Source organism: Erigeron canadensis, chromosome 2 (assembly GCF_010389155.1).
Source record: "Erigeron canadensis isolate Cc75 chromosome 2, C_canadensis_v1, whole genome shotgun sequence".
NCBI lineage: Eukaryota > Viridiplantae > Streptophyta > Magnoliopsida > Asterales > Asteraceae > Erigeron > Erigeron canadensis.
In genome coordinates, this window is record NC_057762.1 from 8,659,733 (window position 1) to 8,684,894 (window position 25,162).

At 35.4% G+C, this 25,162-nt stretch overlaps 1 protein-coding gene, 1 non-coding gene and 1 pseudogene across 2 annotated transcripts; 1 reads left to right on the forward strand and 2 right to left on the reverse strand.

Annotated features, from left to right (window-relative positions):
* Positions 1–11,823: 11,823 nt before the first annotated feature.
* Positions 11,824–11,895, reverse strand: TRNAG-UCC. The gene has a single exon. It is a non-coding gene; the product is annotated as a tRNA-Gly (tRNA).
* A 4,012-nt stretch (positions 11,896–15,907) lies between these two features.
* Positions 15,908–19,776, reverse strand: LOC122587650 (annotated as a pseudogene).
* A 3,159-nt stretch (positions 19,777–22,935) lies between these two features.
* LOC122589825 lies at positions 22,936–23,592 on the forward strand. Its single transcript, XM_043762146.1, has 3 exons — positions 22,936–23,161; positions 23,233–23,325; positions 23,403–23,592. Exons 1-3 carry the CDS (start codon positions 23,012–23,014, stop codon positions 23,538–23,540), a joined length of 381 nt encoding a protein of 126 aa, XP_043618081.1. The 5' UTR covers positions 22,936–23,011; the 3' UTR covers positions 23,541–23,592.
* Positions 23,593–25,162: the final 1,570 nt, after the last annotated feature.

Genomic DNA, 25,162 nt, shown 5'->3' on the forward strand with positions numbered 1-25,162 from the left:
CTTGACTTCGATCCTTAAGGATAGCAAGTCTTAGGGATTTTTTCCTCCGAATACTTGTAAAGCTTTATAGTCAACATCTCGTTGTCTAGGGTACGTGCAAGACTTCACCATTATACGGTGAGGTTTCCGTGATGTCGTGTACCAACTAAATATTCGGAAAAAAAAAGAGTTAGAAATATATATGCCGTATTATTTTATTTTACATTCTTTTTTAAAAAATAAAAATAAAAATTAAAGCTCGATCTTCCTATTTTCTATCAATAACTTTTAAATAAATTTAATGCAAATTGAACTATGTATAGTAGGGGTGAGTATGGGTCGGTTTGGATCAGTTTTTGGCTAAAACCGACCTCCGAACTGATCAATTCGGTTTTCAGAAAATCAAAACCGTTGGATTCGGTTTTTGTTCGGTTCGATTTTTTCGGTTTTTTGGTTCGGTTTGGATCGGTTTCGGTTTTTGTTCGGTATTTTTTTTTTTTTTTAAATTTACTTTTTTGTTTATGATGTTATATATTTAATTTTCAATTGTTAACAAAAACTATGATATAGAAACTAAAATATAGATATGGTTTTTAGTAACTAATTATACTTTTTAGGTGTTAAAATTGATATAACTTTTATACAACGAATTGATACGTTTTCATCTAAAACATATAATTTATATAGATTTGTACACTAAAAAGACAAAAAGTTTAGATATATTAACATATTTACAAATTATAAGTAATAAATATAAATGTAATATGATATAAATATAAAATAAATTAAAATATAATGGGTTCGGTTCGGTTTGGTTTTTGATCGGTTTTTTGACATATGAAACCGAAAACCGAACCGATCTATTTGGTTTTTGGAAAACAAAAACCAAACCAATGGATTTCGTTCGGTTTTTGGTTTTTTCGGTTTCGGTTTTTTCGGTTTTGTTAATTTTGTTAGTTGAATTTTGTGTAGCTTAGTTGAATTTTGTTAATTGTTGTAAGTAACTTGTTATCTTGTCCAAATCGTGTTACGTACGTAAAATGTATAATTGTGCATATACTCGTATAATTCTTCCAGTTTGGGACACACTAGCTAATCTCAAGTATTTAATTTAACAATAATGATAAATTGGAAACCAAAACTAACTATATAATACTACTAATATAATACTCCGTAATTTACACTTACAAATGGCTAATTTTTATTGGTTACCATTTGTTTTACCGAGCACCATTAATTTGTAATCTTCAACTAGGTAACTATAAACATTTACGAGTAATTCTCTAACTACATATAAATGTACAATTAATATATACAGCAGGTCGTATAAGTCCAAAAGTAGTAATTATCAATTTATTGATTAGAGTGAAAAGTGGAAGCAAGTAATTAGAATGGGGCCAGAGAATGGATATCATGCATTAGGCAAAAAGGGTGGCGGTCAAATGAAACAACCAAAATTACAATACTAGCTAGGAGTATTAGCTATATAACGAACTTTGTTGGTTCCCACGAATACTCGCTTCTTGTTTGTTGTGCCTCTTTGCCAAGTGTCAATTCTTTATCTTTCCCACTGTCCATTCATTTAAAAAAAATAAAAATAAAATAAAATTAATTCCCTGGTAGAAAATGGACTCACTACAAATTATATTGCATTTATTTACATTTTTAGGTGAGTGTGAACAAATTAAAAATTTGGTCACCTTTTATAATGTGTAAAAATATATTGAATTAAAAGTGTGTGAAAATTTCTTCACACTAAAAAGTGTTTGAAATAAAAGTTCACACTTTTTAATATGAACTTTCATAATTATTTTGTCACACCCCATTTATCCACGGTAACTAAAAAAATTACCGTGAACAAATGATGTGTAACAAAATAATTATGAAAGTTCACACTAAAAAGTGTGAACTTTTATTCTACACACTTTTTAGTGTATAGAAATTTCCATACACTTTTAATTCAATATATTTCTACACACTAAAAAGCGTAACAAAATTTTTAATTTGTTCACACTCACCTAAAAGTGTGAACAAATGCAATATTGTTTGTAGTGACTGTCAGGAGCCCATTAATGCGGCTAGCGACAGTTGTTAGATAGTTTAATGGCGGTAGTGATTATGAGTAAATGTATGTTTTTCCGTCGGTTTACCCTCACGGAGGAATTGAATTAGGGGGGCGTTATTGTTGTGGGGGAAAAGAGGACTATAAACAAGAGAGTGAAAAATAAAGTGGGAGAGAGAATTTGTCGTATTCTATGTTTGCATTCTGGGGTTTTCAAGCTTTTATTAAAGAGTACATTAGGAGAAAAAACGGTAATATTTATAGGTTAGATAAATCTTTGATTATTTCCTTATATTGTTCAATACAGAATGTTGTATCGGTTGTTTGTTTATATGTGTGTGGATATAATATATACACTAGACGGTACTACAACGACCGTGGAGACGGCGGTATGATGGTTGTAAATGAAATCAATGTTAAGATAAAATAGAGTAAAGATAATTAATTGGCATAAGAACAATATACACATCTCCAACTTATGTAACTTTTCAACGGATAGCATGAAATCTATATAAAATAGTATAGATACTATATTTTAGGCCCGTGTTACGACATTATTAATATTAGATGTTATACTTTAAAATTTAGTATACTATTCTGAATAATAAAAGAATTGATCTATATATAACAATTTGAATTTTATACTGAAATGATTTATATAAATATGTACATCGAAGTTGTTTACTGTGACATGCTAAGTGATATTTGAATATTACAAAATATAATATGTCCATCAAAGTTGTAAATTATGACATACTTAGCGATACAATGGTGAGAGTCTTTGCAATACACACACTGTATCTGGACGTGACCAGTTGCAATGTGTAGTATACCAGGTAATCTGGCGAGTTACTTATTTAAGGTGACAAGTATAAATAAGTAAAGACAATGTGATAATATAAATAACTGGTAAAGTAAGATGGTGAGGCAATGTGTATTTTTTAAGTGTATTTTATTTATTAATCTTAAATGAAATACAAGGTTGTTTCGGAACCAAGATAATATACGAATGTAAATATCCTAACAACCTATGAAATACAATTGATCTAACACTTAGAAATTCTCCTAAACAATCGAAACACTTAGAGTTATGAAATGTTCCTTTTAGCGATTGAGAGAATATTGCACAAGTTTACCAAGAATATTGCAAAGTTGAATATGCAAATGTTGATTCTTGTGTGTGCAAAGACCTCTATTTATAAGCAAAGGTTGACATTGGGATGTCAACTTTGTCTTACAAATATGGTTGAGAACATTTAAGGAAGTAGATGTAATTCCTAAGAAATGTTTGATAAAGTAAGACATAAACTTACTTTATCCAACCTGCTTTATGTACTTTGTACTTTAGACAGGGATAATATGCACATAAAGCAAAAAGATCTTTCTCGTAATCAGTGTAAAGGTTTGTAATTACTTTACACTGATCGATCTCCAGTCTTGATCTGGTTAGAATGCCACTGGGCTTCGCTGCCATGGACATTCTCTATCTTCCATTTGATGTCTTTGACTTCAACTGGAATGTCTTTAGGTGTATGGTCAGATCTTCAACTGGAGGAAGTCATCAATTGCATAAGTGTACATTGCAACTGGAATTTAATATTTCTGGACAAATCCTCTGGTCTCCAGATGCAACTGGAAACTGACCAGTTTTCAGCGAAACTGGTCCTAACAAATATATATTAGCTATTATTATTTATTTAATATATTAAAATTATCGGATAAAAAGTGTAAAATTATAATGGAAAAGAAAAAAAATGTAAATTAAAGTCAAAATTGAAAAAAAAAATCAACATAAAAATCAAGTTGTAATTGGTCGATAAGTTATTAGAACAACTGTGGTTTTGTATAATAAAAGATTGGTTTAGTTGCAGAAGTTGGTTACACACAACAGTTATTCCAAAAAGAAAGAAAGAGAGTAAATTTTGGCATAGGAATGAGCTATAAATAAGCGAGGTTTCTATAGTAGTTTGACAAAAAAAATAAGTAACTTGTGTAAAGCTAAACCTCTGTTTATGTTCTCCGTCTCAGATGTGTTCGAGCTTCACTCTCAATAGGGACTTGGGAAAAGAAAGGAGGAGGTGCTTCAAGGTATTGTTTTTACCACGTGCTGGTGTAAATAAAATTCTCGCAACAAGACGTTTGACAATGGGATAACTTGTATTAACAAAATATTACATGAGGTTAAGTCATTAGGCCATACGGAATAAGGCGTTTATCCCCCGTGGCACGCCCAAAAAGCGCGTGGAACGCCAGCTACAACTCCCCCAGGGGCGTTCCGGCCAAAAGAAATGTCCTCCTCGTTTGATTATGGACGCCTCTTTTCTTCTTACTTTTTCTTGGGACCACACACACTTTGCAGTTTACTACCTTCCTATTGGGCCCTTTTTGGTCCTTTTTTATTAAAAAAATTTGTATAACTAGGTGTTATGGGGAACCCCCAAACTTTAATGGAACTACACGTGGCACAAAAAGAAGCAAAAAGGGGGTTCTTGGAACCTTTACTCCCCATAGCCTTAGGCTTTTTGAGTTTTTGTATAGAAATAGAAGTCATGTACTATTACATGTACTATTACATGAGGTTAAGTCATTAGGCTTTTGGTGGTTGTGGGCCTTTGTGAATAACAGTAAACTTTTTATAAAAAAAAAAAAGGAAGGAGCTTGATGTGTGAAAATCTAGTTAAATTAAAATCCTTAAAAATACTCTGAATCGAATACCACACGCAATCAGGCAGTGGACTCGTCCGTATGCAATATAGATTAAAGTAAGTAAAGGTTCGTTCCACGGAGACTACAAAGAGCTAGCGAGTTTAAGTAGTTAAAAAGAGTTTGGTTTTTTAAAGACATCACGTCATCTTTGTTTTTATATTAAAAAGTTAGTTGATTGAAAGAGTTAGAAATTCCGAAGAATTTATTGAAAAGAGAATTGTCGTATATCAAATAAAATTAAAAGATCATCCACTTCAAACCCATGACACACATTATTTAGGTTGCATCTATATTAAAACCAATTCAACTTGTTGATTTTATAACGAGGTAGAACAAAGAACTCACTAGTTGCGCACCTAGCTTATTACCCTATCCGACCCATTAACCAATCTTTCGACCCCTAAGTTCCGGTTACCACCTTCCCTATCAAGACCTACTAAATTGACGAATTTGTATTGTTATTGTAAACAATCTTGTCTATCGATTTTACCAAACCGTTAACACCTTGAATTCTATTATCTATTGTCGTTTATTATCTTGTTACTACAAGTTAACACCTATCAATTGTACCCAATCGACTAGAATAATGTACTCCTAAACCTAGATACCTCTAAATCTTTCATACATTATCAACAAAACAGTAGATAAGAGCATAAGAACTCAAAACATTAAGATTATGACAAAACGTTTAACAATCAACTTGAATTCAAAAGATTATGCAACCATTATTCAAGGTGTCACTTCATCTCAGTGGATGATGAAGTTATTTAGCTAGACATAATCATAAATAAGTCACAAATAGTAAAAGAAAGAGTAAACATCTTGTACCAAAGTGCGAAAGAGAATGAAAATCTATGAAAATCGACGTTTGAATGCCTTGAAACTCACGAGCAACCCTTAGATCTTGGTGGACGAAAAAGCTGCTGAATATTGCCTCAAAGAACCCTAAAATCGACTAGAAGTGAATGTATATCGAATGGGAGGGTTTTGGTCTTGTATTTATAGAGTTTACAAAAAGTCTTCACAAACCGACCTATAGGTGCGGCGCACCAAGCATCAGGTGCGGCGCACCTGGCCTTGTTTTCAAAAATTCCTCTGCCCGATATGCGACGCACCACAGGGTTGGTGCGCCGCACCTCCCTGCTTTCTCACATCTTCCAACTTTCCGAGAAGAAAATGCTCCGCACCAACCTTCCAGGTGCGACGCACCTGCTCTGTTTTCAGCCAAAACTTGTAGTTTTCATTCCGTCTTCACTCGTACGCGTCCATGAACCATCCTAATGCATCTTCTAGTCATCCGAAAGTTGTTTCTAACCATTTCCTCTGTTCTAAGCCTGCAACCACTAACAATACCATCAAAGCATCGAATATACATGTAACTTGCACATAATTAAGCTTAAAACGACTTAGAAACAATATGGGAATATACATATAAATGGACATATCAGAGCTATAAGGCCGATCCTTATACCAGCGTTTCCCGGCGTCCGACGCGTAGCCGAGGAAAGACGGTATAAGCACGGTTGCGTCCTAAGTCACGTCCTTGTCATTTCTCCCATAAGTAGACGTGCGGCTTGTGGTAGTTGTGGGGACCGTTTTTGAGGCGTCTGTTGCAAACTATTTAAAAAAAAAACACATAAAAAGATAACATTTTTACTCAAAATTCTTAATAAGGAGAACCTATTTAGGTTTCGTCTATTAAAAGGATTTAATTTCCAAAATTTTCTCAATAAAGGTAATACTGTTAATTTTAATCATTAGTCACGTTAAAATATCACATAACCATGCTATGTCGTTAAAAAAAACACCTGTACCTCTGACTAGTGATGTCCCCTAATTTCTTTTTCACTACCCCTCTCAATACAAACAAACAAAACACACATTACCTCTCTCTCCCTTGAAGAATCCGGCCAACACCAATGCCGGTCGTCCACCTGTTGTCGGATCATCGCCGGAAAATTGTCGATAACCACCACTCTATCACCATCTCCACCTTATTCCACTTTATCGCCTTTGCTCTTACTAGAAAGCAACAACCAACGCTCCTACACCATAGCCGCCACCTGCCACCACCGTGGCAGTCTTTTCCTTGGGCAACCCACCACCACAACGACTCTCCCTCTCTCCCTCTAAAAACCCTACAGAACAACACCCTCTCTCCACCACCGCTGCCGTTGCCCTCTCATTAGAGGACCACCTGAAACATCTCGTCACTACCATCAGTAACCATCTTTTAAAAACCCCAAAACACCCTTTTTCTCTCTCTCACCGAACGATCGTCACCACCACCATAAACCCGAAAAAAGTGAAGATCTACATAGTTGCAGTGAGTGTAAGTCATCATCACTTGTAATTCGATTTTGATTGATTGTTAATCGATTGGAAAAATGATGAATTTGTAGGTTTTGTTGTTTGAGTATAAGGATTTGTGTTTTTATGTAAAAACAATTTCTAAGAGAAAATTGTCAAACATTGGTGATTTTGAGTTGAGATTACATTGATGAAGGTGCTTATGCTTTAAACATAGATATAGATTTATTTTCATATGTATATACAAATATGTGTGATGATATGTTGGTGAACGTGTGAAGGCCACACTTATGGTTACGACGATTTAGGAGTTTGGCGGTGATGACATGGTTGGCATCGGTGGGATTTTGATTTTTGATTTGTGTATTGGTTTCATTTATGTGTCATATGTATTGCCATTTCCTAGAAAATTTTTCTAAACATGGTTCGTAACCGGAATTTTCGCCGCAAAAATATTGGTGAAGGTGATGATGCCACGTTATCAATTAACGGAAGTCTAGTGTTAAAAATTAACGATATTAACTTTATTGGGAAAATTTTAAAAAAGAAATCCTTTTAACAAATGAAAAGTAAATAGATTCCCCTTATTAGGAATTTAGAGTAAATAGGTTCCCTTTTTATGGAATTTTTCCCAAAAAAAAAAACGAATTTTGTATTCAAATTGGTTACCAACGGCTAGTTTAGTGATTTTTTGTTTTTTGTTTTTTTTTTTAATTTTTCAACCTCCTATTTATACCCCATTTACACTACCATTTCAAAATACAACAATCTAAAACATACCATTTCTTATTACTTTCAAAGCATTTCAATAATTCAATCACACACTACTACAAAAAATGTATAGTTCATCATCATCATCCTCTAGTGACGATTACGAATCAATCAATAATGTTGTTATGCAAATGAATGTTGTTTTTAATCCCAAAGCCATAGGCGCGTGTCTTAACGTTATCTTTGACGAAGAATAAAACCAAATCCAAGAAGCGTCAAGTTCTTCAAGACCCAAGTTTACTAGAAGGGTGATCCGACAAGATCACGTGTGTCTTACACTTGTATCGCAACAAGTACTTGAGAAGGCCAACAGAAGCAGATATAGAATGGCAGATATAGAATGGTTAACTGCTAAATATGCTAAGGTTCATGGATTTTCGGGTATGTTTGGTAGCATAGATTGTATGCATTGGGGTTGGAGGAACTGTCTAGTGGCATGGCAAAGGGAGTACACCCGAGGCGACAAGAGACATCCAACAATCATGCTTGAAGCGGTTGCTTCATATGATTTGTGGATCTTGTTTTGTTCAGTTCCGCAAGTGTGTCATACACTTGTATCGCAATGAGTACTTGAGAAGGCCAACAGAAGCAGATATAGAATGGTTAACTGCTAAATATGCTAAGGTTCATGGATTTTCGGGTATGCTTGGTAGCATAGATTGTATGCATTGGGATTGGAGGAACTGTCTAGTGGCATGGCAAGGGCAATACACCCGAGGCGACAAGGGACATCCAACAATCATGCTTGAAGCGGTTGCTTCATATGATTTGTGGATCTTGTTTTGTTCAGTTCCGCAAGTGTGTCATACACTTGTATCGCAACGAGTACTTGAGAAGGCCAACAGAAGCAGATATAGAATGGTTAACTGCTAAATATGCTAAGGTTCATGGATTTTCGGGTATGCTTGGTAGCATAGATTGTATGCATTGGGATTGGAGGAACTGTCTAGTGGCATGGCAAGGGCAATACACCCGAGGCGACAAAGGACATCCAACAATCATGCTTGAAGCGGTTGCTTCATATGATTTGTGGATCTGGCATGCTTACTTTGGTCCAGCTGGTTCGAACAACGATATCAACGTCCTCAACGAATCAGATTTGTTCAACGATTTCCTTCAAGACAAGGCTCCTAAATTAGAGTTTTCGGTTAATGGCCAACAATTTCAAAAGGGATATTACCTAGCGGATGGTATTTATCCAGAATGAGCTATTTTTGTGAAGTCATTCAAGTGCCCGATGGACCTGAAAACCTCCATGTTTTAAAGATACCAAGAAGCTGCAAGAAAGGATGTCGAGCGAGCATTTGGGGTTTTTCAAGGTCGTTGGCAGATTATTGAACAATATGCGCGGCCATACAGTGTGAACAAGATAAAACGTATCATGTTATGTTGTGTGATTCTGCACATGATCGTTGAAGATGACAGGCGCGCAATTACAAAGTTTGAAGAAGAGTTGATAGCTAATATTGTCCTCCCAACCCGTACGTGGACTGAAAGGTGTTCAACGTAGCTTCGTATGTACGGGGAGTTGCGCGATAGGAGGGCTCACCATCAACTCCGCAATGCTCTGATTGATAATGTTTGGAACCTCCCGGAACACGGCCGTCAACGTTGATGTCTAGTTTTTTATTTCCTAATAATGTCATTTTTTATAATTTATTTACTTTCTGTTTTTTAGTGTAATGTTTAATTTTATAATAAATGTAATGTGTTTGTTTTAATAATAACGAGCATAGTACCCGCGCAATGCAGCGGCGATGACATTAGTTGCGATGTGGTGGCGTCGGCGTCAAGTGGTGTTGGTAATTGATACAAAGATGTTTTATTTTTAGGGATAGTGAAAATCTTTTAAAAGATTATGGAATGGTTGTGTAAGTTAATTAATTAAGGGTAAAATGGTAATTTTGCATGTCCCAAAATTGTAAACTTTTCAACATAGGGGTATAATTTTTATATAGTAGTATAGATATGTGTTTTATTAATTTTGTGAAAAAGAAAAATAGAATAAAAAAATAATGGATGAATAGTGTAAGAAGTGAGAAGAAAAGGGTTGTATAAGAAGGGGGTGTTTTTGGGTGTTCTAGGAGAGTGAAAGTTGATAGTGGAAGAAGTGGGGAAGAAGTAGTATGTATAAGAAGAGGCCAAAAGTACGAAAAGGAAATAAAGAACGGTTGGCTTGAAAACAGTTGGTCGTCTCATTCTTTACATAGAAATCGATTGATAGTCGGTATCCATTGCATAGACAATCAGACAAAGAGCCTAATTGGTGACTGGTGTTGTTCCAAAAAAAAAAAAAAAAGATATTGGTGAAGTGGTCTCTATGCTAAAAATCATTACTAATTGAATTTAATCTACCCACAAACATTACTAAAAAAGAGTAAAAGTTGATAACATTTTTTGCAGCTTGTGTATCGAATAGTTGTAGCTCACGAAAGTCAGATTGCAGCTTGTGTATCGAATAGTTGTAGTAGTTCACGAAAGTAAAAGTTGATAATTAATTTTTGAGGCAACTTACATTGAACTGTGAAATACTTTCAGGAAAGTGCTGGTAATTAATGTAGCAATCAATATTTATCTCTTACGAGATAGGTACCCGTGCAATGCGTCGACGGTGGCGGCAACGGGTGGTGCTAGTGACGGTGTTGATAACGATATGGTTATTAATCTAAAGGTAATTAACGTAAATAGTAATGTAGTTATTTTATGGTTAAGGGATATATCTTTTGTAAATAACTTTATTAAAAATACTATAGAGATATTAGGTGGTAAATTAATTAATAAAAGAGATAAATAGTTTAGATAAATATGAGTGTTAAATATTTTAGGGATATATTGGAAAGATTTAGTGCGTGAGTTAGGAATGTGTTGAAAATTAAAAGTATTTTAGAGGTAGAGAGTTAAAAATGGGAATGATAGTTTACACAAAATTTGGAAATTAAACCAAGATTTCTTTTCATACCAACACATTGTATTGAAACTTCTACAAAAAAAAACAATAGAAACTAACATAGGTGTGATGAAGGTATGGTGCAAAAATGTGCAAAAACACTACCAGGTGTGTGTATGTTGTATGCATTTCAAAAAGTATAATCAATAAATTTTGAGCTAATTTCTAGGAACTTTGATTTGATGACACCATCGTATACAAAACAGAAAAAAATTCATACAAACCACACTGAAGTTTATAAGAAATAACCGGAAAATATATATGGACATATACATCACTAATCGTAATCTATATAAAGACTAAAGAGATCCTATGCATTGCTATCGATTGCTATATACACACATTGACCCTATATCAATATTCTTGTATCTTTCATTTAAAGAAGCAGACATGACTGAGAGAAATGTTCCGGATCGTGGTAATGTGTTGGCAAGGTCCGTGAAGGCTATTGTGAGGTTCGTGTTCTGTTGTTCGTGCTCCACTAATAATGATTAGCTTATGGGTGAAATTTTTTAGATGAATGAGTTTTTTTGGTTTTGATATGTAAAACAGGGCTGGTTAACAGATGATAAAGGGACCAACTTTACATGTTTTACATATTCATCCATTAACCGCCTTGTTCTACATATCAAATGCAAAAACACCCCGTTCATCTAAAAAATTACTATGGGATCAATTGTTGTTGTTTTAGGGTATTTCTAGGTGATACAAGTTATGAAATTTATATTATTATTCATCTATCACTATCTTTGTACATGTCCTTTTTTTTTTTTTTTACATGTGCTATGTATTGTTGTAAGTCAATTTTCTTCTCTCATTGATGGGTCATTAATGTAACCTTGTTTTTCTTTTGGAAGTGAAATTGGAATTTACATATGCTTTATTAATTAATCTTTAATGCATTTTCATCTTACCAAACCATCAACTGTGTTACATTCACATGAACTATCGAAATATTTGTGCTATTATACAATATATTCAATTTCAATGTTTTTTTTTCCAGTAAAAGTTCATCACCCGTTGTTAACTTAAACAAAAATCTAATAAATGCGTTTGTCAGGAGTCGAACCCGGGTCTATTGCTTGGAAGGCAATTATCCTAACCGTTGGACTACAAACGCTGTTTGGAATTCATTTTCCGTGTTTGGTTCGTTTGGACATGTCTATATATTGAACTTTTTGGGACCTTCAAGATCATGCATCTTGGTAAAAATTTCAATCTACTTCATTTAAAGTACATAGTACGCCCGTAACTGAAGTCAAAATTCATAGATATAAGTTACAGATTATATCTTGGTTTAACGATCGAACAAGGTAACATAAAAATCAACAAACGCATGAAATTTAACATGTCTTTATAAAGCGCCAAATGGTTCTCAATATCAACAACGATATATATTTTCAAAGTGTATCAAAGTTGTCGAAGGCAAATAAGCTCAATATTAATTTCAACTAAAAAATAGCGACATATACATTAATTCAAACGTTGAGTTTTGTTTATTTGAGGCTTGAATTTTCCTTGGAAACTAAGGGACAAATCTTAGCCATTGGATTATCCCCTCAAAAATAAATCCCAACCCTTGATATCCCTCCCCTTCCTGTCGTCTCCTTCCCCCCACCACACACAAACACACACAAAATCTGACTCTCTCTCTCTCCTCCGCTTTTCCGGCGACATCTTTCCGGCGACGGGATCTTGAACCACGCACCGCCATCTCCACCTTTATCTCTGACCGGCGACCAACCCTTTCTCCTACTTCTCTGGCGATACAACCGCCTGAAAATGCAACAACTTCGCCGGAAAACTTCAAACGCCGATAAAACATTCGTTCCTTCGAATTAGAACATCACACTTACACCAAAACACTCACAATCACACCACGAACAAACCCTGACCAGAAATTAATCTGATCTATACTCGCCGGAAAACTTGAAAAATTCACCGGAAAAATTAAAAAACATTATAGCTTTGTTGTTTCTTCGAATTAATGCATGAAACTTGTGCCAAATCACTCAGAAACACATTCCGCACAAACCCTAGCCAATAAATACTGTTTTCGAGCTCGCCGGAAAAATCACAATCCACCATCTTTTGGATCGCCGCCCATCAAATCCATACCATTCCCATATGCGTCCCTTGACGGTCAGTTTAGAACGGATAAGGGCCTCTGGCCCGTTCCGTATCCACCCGAAACGAAATTGATTAGCCGGAGAAGTCGCCGGAGAAGATTCGACGGCGTTAGTGTCTTAGTAATGACCAATCAAACTTGATTTGGCTTGACCAATCAAATATGATTAGAAAATGTCGCCGGAGTAATTCATCGGAGTAACCAATCAAGCTTGATTGGCTTGACCAATCAAATATGATTGGACAATGTCGCCGGAGTGATCCGCCAGAGTAACCAATCAAGCTTGATTGGCTTGACCAATCAAATATGATTGCACAGTCGCCGGAGTAATTCACCGGAGTAACCAATCATGTTTGATTGGATTTTGATGATGATGGATCCAAGGGCTTAGATTAGTCCCTTGGTTTCCACCATTTTTTAAGGATTCATATGAATACAACCCTTCAAACGTTAACTAGTGGCAAACTATTTGATTACAAAACAGGCCGTTGTTCAAAACAAAAAAGAATAAAAGAAAAAAACTCCAACCGGCCAATACAGATTAACAATAATTAGAGCACGCAATGAACGATTGAATTACGCCACCGAGTCATGGATTATATATTGGATAATTAAAAAACAATTAACAAATTAAGTTGGCAAGATGCCATGAAGTTTTTAACTAAATTAATACCATTTGGTTCAATAACAATGGTTTCGACTAGTTATATGGTTCATCAAAGTTAGAAGTCAAGTGTGCAGTTGACGTATAATAACGACGACCAATAACCATGGTTTCGACTAGCAATCTGATATACTTTTGCAGCCAACATTAGACAATTCCTCTCTCTACATTTGTTAGAAACTAGAAGGAAAAGCAACAAAGAAAAAACAAGAACTTTGATGTTTTTTTCTTATGTTCATAATATTGCAATGTATAGAAACTTCACCTAAAAGGAATGGAAACTACGTAAGTACCATAGTTGCAATGAAAGTATTGTGCAAATATGCGCATATGCAACTAAGTGTTAGTTATCAAGAAACTGTGAGCTAATTTCATACTTGGTTTACAGACACAAGTTCATTCACTAACTAAGCTGCTGCTTGATCCTTTTGTTTTCCCCAAATACACCCATCAATTACCATCTCATCAAAAACACGAATTGCCTTATAAACATCATGTTACACAGGAACGGAGCCAGGAAATTTTTTGCGAGGGGGCAAAATTAAAAGTTCTTTGTCATATTTATAACAGTCGTATCCGAAAATGAAAAAAAACAAAACAAAACAAAAAAAGAGTCCTACCTTGAAACTAGAAAATGGACCCTCAAAAGAATTTGTTATCTACACCAGGTCTAATACTCATATTTAAAAATACTAGTTTTTCTTAATAAATAATGACTACACGTATCAAACAAGATCTTATTAAATGAAAACATATTCAATCATATGATACAAGAAACCCAAAAAATATACTTCTTTAGATATACTGAAATTAGCTTGTGTGTGTATATATATATATATTCTCTACATTTTGATAATTATAATTAATTGTTTGTGATAAATATATATAATAAATTAAAAGAAAATACATTTTCTATAAATAATTCCACTATAATATACTACACATTTACATACCCAAACAACGAAAGTTTTTTTCTCTAAACTATACTTCATTCTTTATATTAAAAATCAAAACAACTCGGGTTTTTTTAATCTCTTACTGAAAAAATCTATCTTAAAATTAATGTTTGATGACCAATGACATACAAATAATAAGTTTATGACAAGTTGACAATGAAGGTAACATTTATATTTATTTCCTACTTATTTTTTCTTACTTTTACAAGGAAATTACAAATATACCATTTAAATTTTGAAAAATTACATTGTACTAAAATTGGAGTGGGGGCAACTGACCCCGCTGCCCCCAAGCTGGAGCCGTCCCTGATGTTACATACAAAAAAGAACAACAAGAAATTTAAAACTTACCGCATCAATGCAAATTCCCTTACTCCGTCTGCTATGGTTTAACTCAAATGCACGATTTGAATCATTCACTCTACAAAACCTCGAACCACAGTATTCTGAATCTTAACATCAAGACTCCAAGTCACTCGTTTTGTAGGAATTCCTTCAAATACCATTTCATCAAGAAAGTTAAAGATTAAGCAACTCAATGTATTTCTATTGCACCAAGTTGGATATATTAAGGTTTATGTATATATCTAAATTCCAAGGCTATAGTGACATGAGAACATGCCAAGATGAATTACAATGACAGCAAAAACTGGTCTACCAAGTACCTACTCATAAGAAAACATGTACCCTTACCGAATGCATAAATGCAAGGAAATTTAAAAGTAAGACCTGATAAACCAACTCAGAGTCAATACATAAAAATTACGTAAGACTACACAACAAGAGAACTTGAACAACAAATAAAATAAGAACATTGGTATAGCAAGGGTCAACTGATTATAGTAATTTTAACGAGCTCCACAAGCAAAAATAAAGAAAACGACATATCAACTCGTAGTAGACTATGGTCTTTCAACCAAGTTTAATATACGGGGGTGCCATATCTAAAAGAGAGGCCAAACAAGATACAATATTTATATTCAGTTTAGATCAACCAAGTAAAATGACCATTACAGAAAATTGGAAAGGAAGGATGTTAAAAACCCAATCTGGATTGGCCGGTCAGATGGGGAAATGGCAGCGATAATGGTTCTAAATGGTTACACGACTTGTTATAGGACCAGTCAAAATTGGCAGGTTGCTCAAACCAGAACCAAGCAGTGAGATATTTCAAGCTTTTTGGACAAATATAGAGTTCAATCCACCGATGTGAATACATTTTCCTTATTAAGCTCACAGGAACTCAAGAATAAGAAAAACAGTTGGGATTTATGGTAATGAGTATATGTTTTCACTCTTCTGATCTAACTGGACTGTTGGGATTTGTGAACCTAGATTCACTACACCAGACCCATAAGCGAACCTAAAAGTGGCTAAGGACAGTTTATAAGCTACATGTAACATCTATGACTTGCCAATACCTACTAACAAGCAATAAAAGACTGAAATTATGAATCTAGGCACCAACAAATAGAACAAACTACCACTCAACCAAATCTACATTACCTTTGAGCTCAATAAAACAAAGTTTCTAGCCATCAAGTAACCCAACCCCACAAGTGAAAAAGGAACCAATTAAAGATTTAAAGCTCAGACCCAAATGACACGAGGAAATTTGCATGAGCCTAGAAATTAATACAACAGAGTAGCATACCCAAACCCACCAAGCTGAAACCAACTTACTACAGACCTTGGTGGAAACTGAAAAGGGCCAATCCATCAAGATAAAAACAATGAGGGCTCAGATCTGTAAAAAAGAATCAGTGCGAAGTGGATAAAACCGCCATGGCTGCAAAACATACCCTGCCAAGATACGGTAATATCTCAAACTTCACGCAATTTTATCTCATCACAGCCCATATTACCATACATATATAGTTTCAGTAGGAAACATAACAAGTTAATTATACGAATAATTCCCGTGGTCAGCAGCAGCAACACAACTAATGATGTTTTCAGTTAACTAATGGATTGTTTTATGTATTGAGGGATTTATTTTTCAGTTGGGAAAGGGGGGGGGGGGGGGGGGGGGGGTAGGAGGGTAGGAGTGGGGGGAGGGTCATGGTGGGTGGGAGTCTGTTTTGACATACCTTTAACTTCGCAATGCATGCAGTAAAAACAAGACAGTCAATGTTTAATGGTCTTTTCGATTTTGACATACCTTTTCCCTCGCACTACTTAGCTATATTTAAAGCTTGCCTCGCGATTAAAAACTGGAGATAACTTGTTGAGATGTTGCACTCTTTGTAACCTGCATACACAAGTAGAAAAGTAAGTTTAGTGACAAATAACTATTTAATATAAAAAGATTATGTACTAGAAACATCCCTGGCTGTATAAATTGTATGGCTTTTCTTGTAGCTCATGGTCACCGTCTGACTCTAGAATCTCCACCGAGGTTTGAGCTCAGAAATAGAACCGACTTCTAGTAAATATGTTCCTCCTCATGTAAACATATTTTATTGTCTAGGGGGAATTACGCTTGCGACCTTTAAAAGCTGCTACTTGAGGTACAGTTTTAACATTCCTCTGCTTAGATACAGATTGAAGAGACCTCTCATCAACCAAATCTTTACGCGGACCCACAACCTTAATATCATTTTTCCTGCTTGGGTCGATTTTTCCTGGTTTCTTTTTGGATATTGACTGAAGAGACCTCTCATCAACAAAATCTTTACGCGTATCCACAACCTTTATATCATTTTTCCTGCTTGGGTCGATTTTTCCTGGTTTCTTTTTGGATATTGACTGACGAGACCTCTCATCAACCAAATCTTTACGCGAACCTACAACCTTTGTATCATTTTTCGTGCTTTAGCTGGTAAAACCTGGCTTCTTTACGACAGAGCTTGGTAGTTTCTTGGATCCCTGTAATTAGTCACATTTGTCTAGCTTAGCAAAATCACATGGTACGGTACACACACATGTGCACACACACAAAAACACACATTGATATAAAAAAATTTTTAACTAACCTGGAGTTTCTTAGACCCTATCAACTTTCTATCCTTTTGAATGAGAGTTGGTCGTTCAAACCATAATCGCACAGCTGGTATATGTCCGTGAGCGCATATATACAAAATAATACATAGAAATTTCAGTGCTTATGCAATCATGTTATCCTCTACTGCCATATTCAATGACCTACCTGGGACAACACCGATAGTGGTTCCTTGGGTACCCACTAGTTTATTCTGATCCCTCACCAAAGCAGTATATTCTGATTTCCTTTACCACCTACATGGGACAACACGGGTAATGGTTCTTTGGGTACCCATTACTTGTTTATGTTGTTTCCTCACCAGTCCAGTATTGCTTCTACTCTCTATAACAGAAATTAATTGTTTTTTCTCTCCCTGTAATCATACAAATAAATTCTAGCTTAGAAACGACACAATGAACATACAATGATTCAATGAATGGAAAGATTTAAAATTTTACCTTGTGTTTCTGAGACTCAATCAGTTTGCCACCCTTCGAGATGAAAGTTGGCTGGTCACACTTTCAAAGAGAAGCTGCAAATATGCATAATAACAGATAAAGAAATATGAGCGTTGTAGAAAAAAAAAATTCTCACAGTCCAATTATATATGCCTACCTGAGACAGCAAGAGGAGTCATCTTATAAATGTTCGCAACATTTATATCCTGTTTCTTAGTAAAGTCAACTTTGTGCGATTCCATGGCAGAAGTTAATAGCTTATCTTTACCCTGTATACATACACATGAAGTATAGCTTAAAGACAACAATATGTACAGTATTAACGCTGAACTTAAACGAAGATTCAAAACTGACCTGCCGATTCTCACACCCAATCAACTTGTCATCCTGAATAAGAATAGGCTGGAGAAACCCTGATTGAACAATAACTGATGCATCACCTTGATCTGTAAAGATGCAAAAGAAAACATTGCAAGAGTTTTAGAAGTGTACATATAAAATCATCATACAATGATACAATGTACTATTAAATAAACCCACCTCGGGCAAGACATGGAGACGTTCTATGAATACCATCAACCTTTCTATCTTGTTTACACCTCAAGTGAATATTTGTTGAATTTTTACTCCCACCAATAGGCCCCGGCTTACTGTTGCTCTCAAAAACGAGATTAGGTTGTTCACTCTCATATAGAGGGTTCGTACGTATCGAATAATTCTGCCCCTTGCTGAAAAAGGACTTTTGAGTTTCTTTCTCAAAAACGATATTTGACCGTTCACTCTCAAATAGAGGGTTCGTACATATCGAATAATTCTGCCCCTTGCTGAAAAACGACATTTGACTTTCTTTCTCAAAAACGATATTTGATCGTTTACTCTCAAATAGAGTAATCATCTGATATACGTACCCCTTGCTCAAAAACGAAATTTGACTTCCTCTCTCGACAACATCTGTACTCTCAAAATTATTAGCAGCTCGATGACAACTGGTTGCTTTGTAGGAATTCCTCCAAATACCATTTCATCAAGAACGTTTGCCACTTCTTGCAATTTTTGACCATCACAGACCCGCATCTGGTTTTAAGCCTTGAAGCTTCATCCTATCATCAAGAAGCTTCCTTTCTTTACATAATCCATGAAGTAACGTGCTGTAAGTTACGATATTGGCCTTTGGCCCTATGGCGTTTTCCAACCATCACGTCCAAGAGCTCCGTGGCCTCAGAATTCAGAGCTCCATGGCATCAGAACTTCGCCAGTTTCGCATAGGCCATTTATTAGAGAACTATACATATAAATATTGGGAATTATATTATATTCTTATCATTAGACAACACTTGGTGAACAACCTTTACTCTCCATCTCCTTCTAAAGCTCCTTAGCTTCACTAACTTTCCCTAATCTACACAGCCCGTTATGCGTGTAAGTATATGGATCACACCCGTGCTTAAGCATTTCAAGAGATATCCTAATCGGAGAGAATCCATGGTTCCGCTATTCTCGAAAAGGGCATTAATCAAGACATTAAGCAAAGGAACATTAGGAGGAACATGTAACTGTCTGATATACCTATAAAACTTCAAAGCTACTTTTAATTGGTTTTCATCAACAAGAATGGAGAAGACCGTGACATGACCTTTTACGAGAGTTCACATTCATAGTCCGTAAGCTCTGTATATATGCATAAAAGTATTTCTTCGGTAACATGAGCAAAATCCTCTGCAATTTTGAACTGATTTGTAAAACAGCTTTTTCTACATTTATTTCAGTTTTAAACAACTGCCAACTAAAGATGTGATTACTTGTTCTGGCCATTTGATAAATGTTTTGCTTCTCGTGGCCATATCGTCCTGCCTTTCTCTCGGGATCTAGTTACATAAATTAGTGCATAAGTATATTACATGTACCCAGATGAAAAAGAGAGAATTTAAGCAACATATGAATAATATTATTTCTTTCAGGAATTTTATCAAACAGGTTGTGGGCATTGAAGAAAAAAGTCATTTACTTATACCAAAATGCTTGATGTTTGATTAGAGTTTGATCAAGCTAAAAATATGCCCAATTCTCAACTTCTTTAATTGCCGGAAAAAGAAACTTATTTTCATAAACTGTATAAAAAAGTGGTGAAACCTCACTTTACTTTTTATCCATTTATAACAACCGTCATTTGGAATTTGCCTTATTTTTATGAATAAAAAGAGAAGAATAAATAAATAAAAAGATATAATCAATTTAAGTAAAAAAGTGCCTTATTTGGAATCTGCCTTATTTTATTTTATTTTTTAACAAAGAAAAAAAAAAAGTAAAAGGATATAAAAGCGTATGAACGACATAAAAAATATTAAAAATAATCAATCTGAACGGGTTTAAAATAGTATATCATACATGCCTGGAAACAAAATAATCAATTTGATATTTGGATGTATTTAGCCATTTAGGCGTGTATAACCAGTTTTATGATGTGGAATGTTTATTTAAAAATTAAATTTTTTATGAAAACTATAAAATTGGCTAAAATACATTGTAATCTGAATTTAACACAATATGTTTTAATTGTGGTATTATGTTTTTATTGTGTTAAATTTTAAATCACAATTCATTTTTGATAGTGCGTAAAAATCAGAAAATTGTTTAAATACAATGTGTTTTATTAAAAACAAAAAATTTTTTTGATGTGTTTTAGCCAGTTTCTAATTTCACAAAAATTTTAGTTTTTAAATGATCACAACCCTATGTATAATATACAAACACATAACTTTAGAATAATGTTTTATACAGACAAAGATAAATTATTAAGACAAAAAGCTAAGAAAAACAATCATACCATATAAACGAAAATTACTAACGTGTTTTTAGAAATTTGAAACTCTTAGTAAAACAAGATTTGTTAACTTGTATTATGAATGCAATTAGTAAATTAAGAGAGAAGATTATTAACAAGTGTTGTTTAAAAAAAATGAACTTTAATTCAAGTGTAAAAGCTCTAGTTTTTTACATGAGGGTAATCTTTCATTAGAAAATAGTTGGGAAATGAGTAGATCAAAATTATAATGTGTTTACTTATGAAGTCTCTAGTGGATACAATTATCTATGTTTTTTCTTTTACGAGTAATTATTATATGTTTTTACAAGTTTTTGCTACTCAATTATTTGCTGAGGAAATTAGTATTTGAACGTTTCTAATGAGATTCAAGAGAACCCCTTACGAAGACAAGCTCATGATCATCCTCTCTAAGAACTAGGAAGAGATTGCCAATTATGCGTTTTATATAACCAAATAAAATATTACTCAAAAATACGTGTATGGAATAAGTTTTATCTTTTGTTCCGTTGTTGACCTTATTTATGTTTTTATGATGGGACAAGAACAAACTATTCTTTAGCTATAGAGAGACTTATGAATTGTGAGGTAATAACATAAAATGAAATGCAAAACATATGAAAACATATACATCTTTAAAATAAACTACATCAACCCCGTCCAGCCTATTAGACAATTGTACAAACTTGAATTTTATTGTGTATTTATTAAAAGTTTAACATTCCAACACATGATAACAAACTAGAGAAAATACATTTACAATGTGATCATAGATTAAGAAAGACATGAAAACAAACATCCATTTGATATATCTTGGTGGAGGAGGATTTGATCCATATCCTGCTTTTATTTCCCTTCAGGCTCTTTCGGTCTTGATTAGTTCACAAGATTGAATGTCCAATTCTCCTCCGGAGCCTCGATTCGATTGTTTTCCAAGAATGTTGAGCCGGGGTATGTAAGCCATGTATCTAGGAAGAACTTAAAAGAAGGGCTTTCGGAACAAACTAAGGGAAGTACATTTACAATGTGATCATAAATTATAAAAGACAAGAAAACAAACATCCATTTCTAAAACAAAGGGATCGGCTCACAATATTAAATTTATAAAGCATATTTGCATTGATAAAAACTAACAGGCCACATACTTTTTATAAAGCATGTTCTTGTTGTTGTTCTTGTTTTTGTTATGTAAAAATATTTGTAAAAAAGTGTAAAAAATATAAAATGTAAAAAAAGTGTATTACATAGTATATAAAAAATATATTTAAAAAAAAAGTTTATAAAAGTTTGTACTAGAAAATGTTTGTATTAGAAAATATAAAAATATATAAATAAAAAAGGTATTAAAACATAAGTATAAAAAGATATTAAAACATATATTGAAAAAGTAGTAGTACAAAAGTCATATAAAAAATTAAGTTAAAAAAAAAAGTAGTTAAAAAAGTTGATATAAAAAGTATTATAATACGTGTATTATTTATGTAGATATAAGAAAAATGCTAGGAGCTCACGGCGGCGACGGCGATGGCGATGGAAACGATCCGCACCGATCGTGGTGGAAGAAAATAACAGGCTGCAAAAACAGCGATAAGAGAATTGACTTTACATTAAATTTAGTTATGCATTGAAATAATTGTATTCTTATCGTTTAAAGTAACTTATTTATGTTATTGTTACTTATTGGTTTTGTAGGGTCGAAGAAAACACCACCACCACCAAGAGGGGCAGCCAAACATCTAAACCTTGAGGCTGCCTTCAAGAAAAATGGAGGCCCGTTACCCATGTACTTCGATTACAAATCAAAGACCTTTCAGTCGATCGGGGACTACGGGGCTATGTACAAATCTTTGTTAGGCTCATTGATCGGAGATGTCCCCCAGTACTACGAGTCATGGGACGATGTGCCTGAGTCTCTGAGGGACAATATCTTGGAGGAAATACAGGTTAGAATATGTTTCTTTTTATATTTTTTTACTTAATATGTTTTACAATGATAACCCCGAAAATGCTAACTTGTATTTGTAAACAATGTAGCGCTGGTTTGCGATGGACCAGTACTTAGAGCTTGATGAGGACGACCCCACCCGGAAGGCAGCAAAACAGGCTTTCCGTGCTGATGCAGCTAGCATATATAGGCAGAGAAAGTCAAAATTCAAACCTCAGCATTTTACAGCACGGGGGGGTGTAGGCGCAGCAGATACCCTGCAGACAGCACCGCCAGCTGGTATGGACCCGGAAGAGTGGGGAAAACTATTGCGTTTCTATACGAGGGATGACCGGGTCAAGCGGGCCGAGACAAACAAGACAAACCGGTCCAAACAGGCGGTGGGGACTCAGGGTCGGCGATCTATTTCTCTTGCCCACGATCGGGCGTTGGTACGTTTGGTTTTAACAAAAGTATACAATTCTTGTCTTTTTTTTATGCTAATTATTTGACTTGTTTGCAGGCCAAGCACCATAACGAAAAGAAGGAGGGGCCACCGCCCACGTGGGAGTCGACTTGGGCGGCAACCCACAGATTACAACCTCCGGAAGTTGCGGTATATACATAACTTTAAGTTAAATTACTTTTAATTACTGCTCCATTTATTAAACTTACCTTACTATTTATATGCAGTCTCGTCTGGAAGCTGCGCGGGTGAGACATTCACAGGATCCTGCACCGACACCTCCAACCCAGTTGTTCCCGGAAGCGTTTGGATCGCGATCGGGACATCAGAAAAAACCTCGCTTCAGCCTGTCCCCATCTTGTTAGTTCATCGTAGAATTGTTTGTTGTTTTCATACTCGGCCAACATATGTAGTCGGGTCCACTCGTAACCTTCGTTTTCATCGTACCCCAATGCAACAGCAAGTGCCCGGAATCCACAGTTGCCATCACCACTGACATTAATAATCCCCTTGACGTATGGTCTAAATACATTCGGTATGTCATCAAGGTAACCCTTTATACCCGTCGTCTGCAGTGGGCGAGTGTTAGGTGGTGGTACTGGTAGAGCAGCCAATTGCTGCTCAGCTGATATGGGAGATATTGGTGATGGTGCTGGTGCTGGTGGCATCGGAGGTGATGGTGCTGGTGGCATCGAAGGTTGTGTGGGCGTAGTGAAAAAATCAAAGTACGATGATGGTGCAGCTGGCATCGGAGTACTAGGACCTGCAGGAAAATAAGTATCGGCACTGAATAACTGATCCACTACGCCTGTTGGTGGCACAGGATAGTACGCGGGTTCGGCTGCGCCGAACAACTGATCTAAGAATGAGGGTTCGGTTGTATGCTCATTACTCGGCCCTGCTGCTGAAAATTGTGACGATCGGATCAACTCATCAATATATCCACGGTGTCCTCCCATAATTCGGTGTCAGGCTCCGCGAAACGTGACTGCGTGGGCACATGGTCACTGTGTCTCGCCGCCTGAAAGTCTCTGTAGCATGAGCCTGAGTCTGGTGCGGTATCCGGATACTTAGGTGTTGTCACGTGCACGGACCTCGACTTTTTCATCTTTGGTGGCATCGGAGGTGATACGTTCAAGTCTGGCATCTGCAATGAATGAATGAATAATTAAGTTAGATGTATACCCGTATAGTATTTAACAATTAATAATTTGCTAGACTATAATAATATACCTTTTTCTTTTGAACCTCCGGATCCTTGATTTTGGACCGACCCGGATAGATGAGGTCCTTTATTTTTGACATCAAGCTTTTCCTTTGTTTTATGGGTTGTCGTTCCAAGGCAGTAGTAATCTCGCCACAAAAGTCCTCAACAGGCTCGTCATCATCCGAGTCTTTCTTCACATTTCCAAGCAGGCAGGTGGACGGGTTTATATCGAGCCTGCACCAAAATGCATCTATCTCATATTCTTGAACACGCCTTCCTGCAGGAATAAAAATATTAAATTAAGTATTTTTAAGTAAAATGGACCATTTGTATTTGAATGAACTGTACTTACGTTCCTGCATGTATGTTAGAAGTCGACAACAACATGGCAAGCCACAGCTAGCCCATACTGTACACCCGCACTTTGACACGTCCCCTTTTAGTGTATTTTTCAATCGATCAATTTCGTCAACCATAATTTGCAAGGCTACATGGGAGGCTTTACCGAGAAAATCCTTTAAACAGGGATAGTTGTGTTTATTTTGATTGTACTGCCTACAATGTTCCAGTGACCCCTTTATTTCGGTGTATTGCCCGCTGACAACAGAGTTAACACATTCAACGATTCTGTTGAACGTAAGCCGCTTTTGATGCATAACTGACTTCAGCAAAGAATGCTCGCTCTCAACCCTGTTGGTAGTGTAGTTACGATAGTTGCGGTGTTGGTCGACCCAACATGACACAAATAACTCCTTGTACGAGGCAAGCCACTGTATTTGT

Coding starts and splice junctions, on each gene's coding strand:
- LOC122589825 (XM_043762146.1), top strand. CDS start 23,012: ATGGACCCGGAAGAGTGGGGAAAACTATTGCGTTTCTATACGAGGGAT. Junction 23,162..23,232: donor TTGCCCACGATCGGGCGTTG/GTACGTTTGGTT, acceptor ACTTGTTTGCAG/GCCAAGCACCATAACGAAAA. Junction 23,326..23,402: donor TACAACCTCCGGAAGTTGCG/GTATATACATAA, acceptor ATTTATATGCAG/TCTCGTCTGGAAGCTGCGCG.